The sequence below is a fragment of the Dendrobates tinctorius genome, unplaced genomic scaffold, assembly GCF_039654945.1.
Source record: "Dendrobates tinctorius isolate UK_male_01 unplaced genomic scaffold, ASM3965494v1 ptg000098l, whole genome shotgun sequence".
NCBI classification, from domain to species: domain Eukaryota; kingdom Metazoa; phylum Chordata; class Amphibia; order Anura; family Dendrobatidae; genus Dendrobates; species Dendrobates tinctorius.
The window spans coordinates 21802174-21812500 of record NW_027361766.1 but is presented as its reverse complement, the minus strand read 5'-3'; the positions used below and the strand labels follow the sequence as shown (position 1 = coordinate 21812500).

Sequence of the window (10327 nt, the reverse complement as noted above, 5' to 3'; positions counted from 1 at the left end):
CTGGTTTACTTATCTAAGCTTTTAGATTTATTGAAGATACAATCTTTTATTTCTGACTGATTGTCCAGACTGTTTAATGTGAATGTCAAATCAAACTGGTTGAGAATGAATGGAAGATAAAGAAATATAATCTTCCTTTGTAATGTGTAGCTATTCACTGAAACTTGTGTAATTAAATAAATCTTTATGTTACAGAATATATTGTCCTCCAAACATTAATTGGGTATTTGTTCATTTAATAATACCAGTTAAAACCGGTTTCTGGGCATAATTGCACTAAAGCATATTTGTCACAATGTTTTGCTGTTTAACGCATGTGGGTGTGGACCCACTGCGCCACTGACCGAGGGGTCAATTTATAAGAAGGCACCTTCAGGCGAATATTATGAGATGACAATCAATTCTTATCTCCCAGTTGGTAATGAGTCAAAGAACCTCTCTTCTTGTCTGCATGAAACTTCATCATACACTGTGTGATGCAAAGATTCACTGGTTTCAGACACAGGACCAGAGGGTATGTATTTGTTATGCATACTCCCAGCCAGTGGGAGTGGTTTAGCTCCATCCAAGTGCATGGAGCGAGTCTGCGCCCTTTGGCCAGGGGTATGTATAACGAATACATACCCTCCAGTCCCAGGTCTGAAACTGGTGAATCCCCGCAGCGCACAGTATGTAAGGTCTATGGGGTGGCAAGACCTCTGCCTTCTCTCAAAAGGCATATGCAAAGACACCATAACAGGTGGGTAGAGAAGTAAGGTTCGAAGGCATGGAGGAGTCTTGGCTTTGATGTTTGAAAGACAGTTGGAAGCACAATACAGTTCCCACTGAAGTGCCTGGCCAGTAGACTGGTCAACAAAGTACACGTGTAGATGCAATCATGGAAGGCCCAGTAGAATAGAGTTTACTTATTTAGGAAGCACATATAAATCTTTTTGGAATGCACGATTCCCATCTGTAACGTGTCTGGCTGCGTGATATATTGGGCAGGTTCTGCCAGGAATTGTCCGTCTATGGAGGCATCCAATGGATGAAGTTGGCATCGGAGCCAGAGTCTAGATGGGCTGTTGTGGAGAGTGACCTCTCTCCAGACCAGGGTGACTTCGGTCAAAAGTGTTGGAGAGTAGTCTTTTTCACCTAGGGTCGTCTCTGCGGACAGCCATAGATGATGGAGTTTCCCGGCCTCACCCGGATCTGACAAACATAAGGTCCTTTGCCTCCACAATAGATGCAGTTATTCTCTCTAAACCTTCGCTGTTGCTCTTTTACCAAAAGCTTAGCCTGTTCCACTTGCTTCGGCTCTAAAACTGGAGGTGAGGCTTGCGTCAGCAAGGGGGTACTGGAAACATAGAGCCAGTCTGTGTGGTCTTCTGACACAAGGAGATACAACAACTTGCTCCAGAGCTCACTCATGGAAACAGTGATCAACCCTATTAGCCAGGTGTATTAGGGCATTCAGGGATGTTGGTAGATTTCTTCTGGCCAATTCATACTTGATACATCCAGACAGAACCTGCCAGAAGGTTGCTGCTATAGCTTTAATTAAAAAATAGAATATCATATTCAGCTCCAGAAAAATTGTTAACTTTATTGTAGAAAAATTAAAAACATGACTTCAAATGGATTCCATGAATATGACCACATAGAAGTAGCAATAAAGTAAATAATGAAACATAATCTCCCTGGCTGTGTATGTTTAAACCATCCGGAGCCCGTGTACGTATATTGTACATCCAGAAAGCTTCACGTGTGGCAAGCCTTCTCCTCTGGTCTCCTTCCCTATTGGACATGTTGACTTTTTCAATTGCAGAAACTTGCAATGAAGAGGTATTTCTTTAATGGTGATAAAATGTTTGCATGCATGTGATATATTATGTTTGTTACTGGTGGATCTGATTATAATAGTGTGACAGTAGAAATTATTTCATTATACATGACCTTTGATTGCAAATCCAGAAAAGAAATTTGTGATTTGTGGAATGTCGATGTAGATTTGAGGTTATAACTGTTGCTATTGATGTACTTGATAAAATCTGGTATGGCAGCTTACACCCCCCTCCAGGTGAAGAAGAGGTCAACAATGTATCTGCCATACCAGACCAAGTGAGATGAAAAGGAATTGTCAATGGAATAAGATACTCCAATTTCCAAAATTACATCACCAAAATTGCCAATCATGGAAATATTTTACTCCCATGGGAACTCCTTTATATTCTAAAAAGAAACTATGATCAAATGTAAAAAAAAATGCGAGTCATATGGAAATATGTGACCTGGACAATAAATTTCTACAAATCAGTAAAATAAATAACTGCTGTAATTAAATAGATGAATTTCTAGAGTTGTAATAGCTCCATGTGCAATATTTATGTATATAACAAAATTACATCACATCTGAGCCAAATATCCTCAGACCACATTTTATCAGAAAACTATTCAAATATGTCACATGTGTCGTTGAGGAAACCTGGAGACCTCTAGGACAGGGTTGAAGAAGTGAATTGAGACATTCACACAAATATTCAGTAATAGACCCTATCCCTGAAGTGATGGGTCTCATTGGGGGAGGGTTTATTGCTTTATGGAACTTGTGGAGAACATGCGTAATTGTTCCACCATAAGATATTCTGCCTCTTTCTTGGTTACAACACCTAATGAAAGTCCCTTTTATATGATTTTAACCATTTCCTTTCCGAAAAGTTTTTGTTGACAGACTTGGCAATGTTTTGTATGTGGAAATGTCCTCCAGCAGGTTCAAAATGCATGCTTTGTAGACTTCTGAATCAATAACGACAACTACCCCTCCTTTGTAGGACACTTTAGCGGAGATGTCATCCATATTTCTGAGTTTGCATATTGCAGAATACTGTGATGGTGAAAAATTCAGTCTAGGTTTGCTGTTTGTGGTATAGTCATATAGAGACTTCCATTCTCTCTCTACCTATTCTTAGAAGCAATCCTCTGTGGATTGGATAGGACAAAAGGGTGGTTTGCATGTTAATGCCCTGGCCAATGTTTACAATTCTGACCACTGTCCCTTTATGAGGTAATAACTCTGGAACGCTTCCATGGATCCCGGTGATTCTGACATTGTTTTCTCGTGACATATTGTACTTCATGATAGTGGTAAAATTTCATTCCTATAACTTGCGTTTATTTGTGAAAAAAATGGAAATTTGGCGAAAATCTTGAAAATTTCGCAATTTTCCAACTTTGAATTTTTATGCTCTTAAATCACAGAGATATGGCACTCAAAAAACTTAATAAGTAACATTTCCCACATGTTTACTTTACATCAGCACAATTTGGGAACCAAAATTCTTTTTTGTTAGGAAGTTATAAGGGTTAAAAGTTGACCAGCGATTTCTCATTTTTATAACACCATTTTATTTTTAGGGGCCACATCACATTTGAAGTCACTTTGAGGGGTCTATATGATAGAAAATCCCCAAAAGTGACACCATTCTAAAAACTGTACCCCTCAAGGTGCTCAAAACCACATTCAAGAAGTTTATTAACCCTTCAGGTGCTTCACAGGAATTTTTTGAATGTTTAAACAAAATGAACATTTAACTTTTTTTCACAAAAAAAATTACTTCAGGTTCAATTTTTTTTATTCTACCAAAGGTAACAGGAGAAATTGGACTGCAAAAGTTATTGTGCAATTTGTCCTGAGTACGCCGATACCTGATATGTGGGGGGACCACTGTTTGGGCGCATGGCAGAGCCCGGAAGGGAAGGACTTTTTTCACTGCAAAATTGGCTGGAATTCAGATTGGATGCCATGTCAAGTTTGGAGAGCTACTGATGTGCCTAATCAGAGGACCCCCCACAAGTTACCCCATTTTGGAAACTAGCCCCCTAAGGAACTTATCTAGATATGTGGTGAGCACTTTGAATCCCTAAGGGCTTCACAGAAGTTTATAACGTGCAGCCGTACAATTAAAAAATCATATTTTTTCCAAAAAATGATCTTTTCACCCCCAATTTTTATTTTCCCAAGAGTAACAGGACTCCAAAAGTTATTGTGCAATTTGTCCTGAGGACGCTGATATCCCATATGTGGGGGTAAACCACTATTTGGGCGCATGGCAGAGCTCGGAAGGGAAGCAGCGCCATTTTACTTTTTGGGCTGGAATTGAGATCGGACGCCATGTCGCGTTTGGAAAGCCTCTGATGTACCAAAACAGTGGAAACCCCCCAATTCTAACTCCAACCCTAGCCCTAATGGGAAAATGGAAATAAATACATTTTTTATTTTATTATTTTTCCCTAACTAAGGGGGTGATAACGGGGGGTTTGATTTACTATTTATAGCGGTTTTTATGTTTGGCATCTGTCGCACGCTAAAAGACACTTTTTATTGTAAAAATAGTTTATGCATTACCACATTTTGAGAGCTATAATTTTTCCATATTTTGACCCACCGAGTCATGTGAGGTCTTATTTTTTGCGGGAAGAGTTGACGTTTTTATTGGTACTATTTTCAGGCACGTGACATTTTTTGGTCGCTTTTTATGCCGACGCAGAATGAACAAAAACCAGCGTTTCATGAATTTCTTTTGGGGTGTGCGTTTACACCGTTCTGCGTGTGGTAAGATTGATAAAGTGGTTTTATTGCTCGAGTCAGTACGGTTACAGCGAAACCTCATTTAGGTCTTTTTTTATGCTTTGGCGCTTTTATGCAATGAAAACAATTTTATATAAAAAATAATAATTTTTGCATCGCTTTATTCTGCGAGCTATAACTTTTTTATTTTTTCGTTGATAACGCTGTGTGGCGGCTCGTTTTTTGCGGGACAAGATGACGTTTTCAGAGGTATCATGGTTATTTATAACTGTCTTTTTGATTGCGCGTTATTGCACTTTTTGTTCGTTGGTATGATGATAAAGCTTTATTTTTTGCTTCATTTTTTATTTTTATTCTTTAAGGGGTTCAATAAAGGGGTTAACTAGTCAGACAGTTTTATAGGGTGGGTCGTTACGGACACGGTGATGCCAAATATGTGTACTTTTATTGTTTTTTTTATTTTCAAAAAATGAATTTATTAGGGAATATTTTTTTTTAATATTTAGCGATTTTTTTTTTTTTTTTTTTTTTTTTTTTTTTTTTTTTTATAAATTATTTTTACACTTTTTTTTTAACTTTATTACATTTCCCAGGGGGGACAGCACTGTCATGTGTGAGATCGCTCATCTGTCACATCACAGATCGCTGTGACAGATCAGCGATCTGTCACAGGCAGTGCTGGAGGCTTCCTCATGCCGGCGCTTTGCAGGCATGAGGAAGCCGGTTCCCTGCTGGCTCCCGAAGGTTCCCGCCGCCATACTGGATCCGGGGACCTGCAGGGAAGGAGGCCCCCGCAGTAGCGCTGCACATTGCGCTGCTGCGGGGGTCTCAGGGAAGCATGGAGGGAACCCCCTCCCTGCCGATGCTTCCCTAAACCCCCGGTACACTGCGATCATGTTTGATCGCAGTGTGCCAGGGGTTAACGTGTCGGGGGCAGTCCATTACCACCCCTGACACATAGTGCCGGGTGTCAGCTGTGATAATCAGCTGACAACCGGCCGCGATCAGCTGCGCTCCCCCCCGTGAGCGCAGCTGATCACGCTAGACGTACCATTCCGTCCTTGGGACTTAGGTCCCAGGTCACATGGACGGAATAGTACGTCTAATGTAGGAAAGGGGTTAAAGGGTGGTTTATGGTCGGCCAATACATCAAACCAACCATCTTGATTTTGTAGAGATGGTAGGCGAATAGATTTCTGTTCATAGAAATCAAATTTACAAAATTAATTGTTATACTCCATAGTAGGAGTAAGAGCATCCTGAATCGATTGTTCTTGACTATAAAAATGTCTCTTGATGGTCAAATTCCTCACGTATCTATTTATATCCAGCAATGTGGAAAATAGATTAAAGTCCCTATCTGAAACTAAATTGAGTCCATAAGACAAAACATCCAATTGCGTGGGTGTAAGGGGTACAGTTGACAGGTTCAGAACATTGGTATTATTGTTCGGATTTAGGTTAATTTCTTGCGGCATGTTTTCATAACACTTGTGATTTCTATGCTTGTGGCCGCAACATCTACGGCATTTTTGGTATAGGGGAAAGAAAGATCATTTGGCTACCTGTAGAGTGGCCGAGAAAGGGTTGGTTAATCTTCCTTTTTCTAATGGGTAGAGGTTTAAACAAATTTGTATCTTTAAAGACACCTTAAGTCGCAGAAAAATAAAAAAGATTTGCCTTTTTGGTTTTATTGATCTTGCTAGACACAGTGCCTTGTGAAAGTATTTGGCCCCCTGGAACTTTTCTACCTTTTCCCACATATCATGCTTCAAACATTTTGATACCAAATGTAAATTTTTGGTGAAGAATCAGCAACAAGTGGGACACAATTGTGAAGTTGAACGAGATTTATTGGTTATTTTAAATTTTTGTGGAAATTCAAAAAAAAAAGTGGGGCGTGCAATATTATTCACCCCCTTTACTTTCAGTGCAGCAAACTCACTCCAGAAGTTCATTGTAGAGGTCTGAATGATCTAATGTTGTCCTAAATGACTAATGATGATATATATAATCCACCTGTGTGTAATCAAGTCTCCGTATAAAGTAAATGCACCTGCTCTGTGATAGTCTCAGGGTTCTGTTTGAAGCACAACGAGCATCATGAAGACCAAGGAACACAACAAGCAGGTCCGTGATACTGTTGTTGAGAAGTTTAAAGCTGGATTTGGATACAAAATGATTTCCAAAACTATAAACATCCCAAGAAACACTGTGCAAGTGATCATATTGAAATGGAAGGAGTATCATACCACTGCAAATCTACCAAGACCCGGCCGTCCCTTTAAACTTTCATCTCAAACAAGAAGAAGACTGGTCAGAGATGCAGCCAAGAGGCCCATGATCACTCTGGATGAACTGCAGAGATCTACAGCTGAGATGGGACAGTCTGTCCGTAGGACAACAATCAGTTGTACACTGCACAAATCTGGCCTTTATGGAAGAGTGGCAAGAAGAAAGCCATTTCTCAAAGATATCCATAAAAAGTGTTGTTTAAAGTTTGCAACAAGCCACCTGGGAGACACACCAAACATGTGGAAGAAGGTGCTCTGGTCAGATGAAACCAAAATCGAACTTTTTGGCAACAATGCCAAACGATATGTTTGGTGTAAAGGCAACACAGCTCATCACCCTGAACACACCATTCCCACTGTCAAACATGGTGGTGGCAGCATCATGGTTTGGGGATGCTTTTCTTCAGAAGTGACAGGGAAGATGGTTAAAATTGATGGGTGTCACGATGACCCGTCCTGTGTGACACGACCCGCAGGCCGGTAACTGAAACAACCAGACGCGGCACGTGAAACTGTCCTGTGTGACACGGCCCACAGGCCGATAACTAAAACAGCAAGACATGGGGAAAGGGGAAACAGTTACCACGGTGGGCCCTATGATAGGGAAAGGGGACGTGGAGACCTCCTGCACTCCCGAGTCATTGTCCCTAACGCTCCTAGCGTTCCCTATGCCGGTTCCGCACCGGGCGCCGATCAGGAACCTGTCGCCCTAGCACACCCTACACCTATCCCTTGCTAGGGAGCTGGGTGGCGCAGGCACTGGCCCCACCGTTGTACTAATACACACTAAGTAAAAACACAAACAGGGAAACACCACTTAGCTTTACTCTGTTGCTCTTGCTCCCAGCAACAGAGTTCACCACCAGCATGCAGCTTTCCTCCTGAATAGCTGCCACCAAGCTCTGTGAGCTACAAGGAAATGCCCTCTGACTCCTTCCACACCAGGGCTAAGACAGTGCTGCAAGGGACGCTCTCCAGCTCCTTCATCCACCAAGGATGGTTGAAATGAATACTATCACCAGCAACGATCGCAACACCTGTGACTCTTTTATAGCAGAGCCAGAGCAATCACACCTGCGTTATAATCATGTGCACTTAACTAAAGAAACCAGAGTGCAATGACGCTCACCACCGGGGGAAAACTTAGAACAAAAGACACCACTGTGTAATAATCCTAATGGCCACCGGGGTCAAAAACCAAACTTAAGCACAGCTTAAGGAAAAAAAAAAGGTTACCTGTGCTTTTTATCAGTCATGATCCAGCATGGATCATGACAATGGGAAGATGGATGGAGCCAAATACAGAACCATTCTTGAAGAAAACCTGTTGGAGTCTGCAAAAGACCTGAGACTGGGACGGAGATTTGTCTTCCAACAAGACAATTATCCTAAACATAAAGCAAAATCTACAATGGAATGGTTCACAAATAAACGTATCCAGGTGTTAGAATGGCCAAGTCAAAGTCCAGACCTGAATCCAATCGAGAATCTGTGGAAAGAGCTGAAAACTGCTGTTCACAAACGATCTCCATCAAACCTCACTGAGCTCGAGCTGTTTACCAAGGAAGAATGGGCAAGAATTTCAGTCTTTCGATGTACACAACTGATAGAGACATACCCCAAGCGACTTGCAGCTGTAATCGCAGCAAAAGGTGGCGCAACAAAGGATTAAGTTAAAGGGGCCGAATAATATTGCACGCCCCACTTTTCAGTTTTTGAATTTTCACAAAAATTTAAAATAATCAATAAATTTCATTCACGTTCACAATTGTCCCACTTGTTGTTGATTCTTCACCAAAAATGTACATTTGGTATCTTTATGTTTGAAGCATGATATGTGGGAAAAGGTTGAAAAGTTCCAGGGGGCCGAATACTTTCGCAAGGCACTGTATATGGGAAGATAATATTCTTTTCTTTTGAATCCAGTTACTGTTTCAGTTTTGTGACTTTTCTGAATTTGGAGAGTAGAGTTTAGTTTTAACAAGTGGAAAGAGCTAGATCTGAGAAGTTGGGAAGCCCCTTGTGTTAAATTAAGCACAGGGTGGGGAGATTCCTGGTTCAGATGTCTACATTGTGGGAAGATATTATTGTTGCGTGGTAAGTATACATTTTAATAAAAAATACCATTTGACTTATCGATGCAAAATTGAATACTCATTTGCATTTGGCATGATATTTTGGAAATGTTGAAGGTTATGTATAATATAGCGTACAAGGTCTGACCTTGGGTTTTTTTTTTTGTTTTTTTGTTTTTTTTACTGTAGGTGGGCTTGAACATCATCCTGAGCCCCAACACTACAGCCAATGCCTCAATTTACCTTTGCATGTTTCTGTGGTCTTCACGGGTTCTGCAACATGAAGCCAAAGAAAGAGGAATCGCAATCTGAACAGGAGACGTCAGTATGAAGGACACAAGCTTCCTTCTCATAGATGAATCAGTCTGTGGTTTGGAGGGGTCTTTGTGCCAATAAATATGTAGGAGGTCATCCAAGACCAGAACAGTACAAAGGCTGACAAAGCAAGCAATGTATTATTGCTGGAAATCAATTTCTGGCATCCAGAAATGAAGGATGTAAATATGTGCTATTCCCTTTGTGAGGGAATTGAGAATTTAAAAAATAACACTGCAATAATGCCTTGACGGTAACCAGAAAAGCTGACAATCTAAAATGAGGATCTAGATGAAAAATGAATGTCTATTAACCTAAAACTACCTATCTCTAGTCTTGTCCCGGACTGTTCATGACAAAATTCCTAGCCAGCAAAGAGAAATAACCTAAATGTGACATCCAGATAAGTGGTTTTGGCTATCTGGACTTCAGCCAGCACCAGGGTATCAGTCAGATGGTGACAGACTCATGTACACATGTAGCACTTAGAATCGTCATATGTGATGATGGTGGACCAGTGGTTATGAGCAAGTAAGCAGGAATGGGTACAATATCAGAGCACAACGTCTTCACATTAAAGAGAATCTTTCACTAGGCTTCTTCCACCTAAATTGACAACATCATTATGTAGGGACATAGACCCTGATTCCAGTGATGTGTCACTTACTGGGCTGCCTGCTGTAGATTTGATGAAATCACTTTTACTTGCTGCAGATTATCACTAAAGGACTAGTAAGCTGACTACCCTGTAATCCTCCATATTCATGGACTCTGTATAATTCCACCACTGATTGTTCGTTTTCTGCCTATGCACATTGCGCACAGAAAGCTTCCAGTCAGGGTGGGGGGGGGTATACAGAGCTCCGTATTCAGAAAACTGGTAGATCTGCAGCAGATAAAATTTTATCAAAACCGCAGCAGTGATAGTGGAATTGGGGTGTCTGTCCCTACATTATGCTGCTCCTAGAAGGAGTAGCAACAACCTGGTGACAAATTCCCTTTAAGTCACCTTGGAGGTGAAGATGTTGCCTTTCTTAAAATGACAAAGATCTCATAATGCAGAAAAGTGTAACTTG

The 10327-nt window shown here is 40.9% G+C and overlaps 1 protein-coding gene across 2 annotated transcripts in view; it reads left to right on the top strand.

Annotated features, from left to right (window-relative positions):
- Positions 1 to 10097, top strand: part of BLACAT1 (BLACAT1 overlapping LEMD1 locus) — a 109697-nt gene extending 99600 nt beyond the window's left edge. For both annotated transcript variants that reach the window (XM_073587215.1, XM_073587214.1), the window contains one exon: positions 9126 to 10097. In XM_073587215.1, the coding sequence (XP_073443316.1) occupies positions 9166 to 9267 (102 nt within the window). In that variant the 5' untranslated portion in view covers positions 9126 to 9165 and the 3' untranslated portion in view covers positions 9268 to 10097. The remainder of the gene's footprint in view (positions 1 to 9125) is intronic.
- Positions 10098 to 10327: the final 230 nt, after the last annotated feature.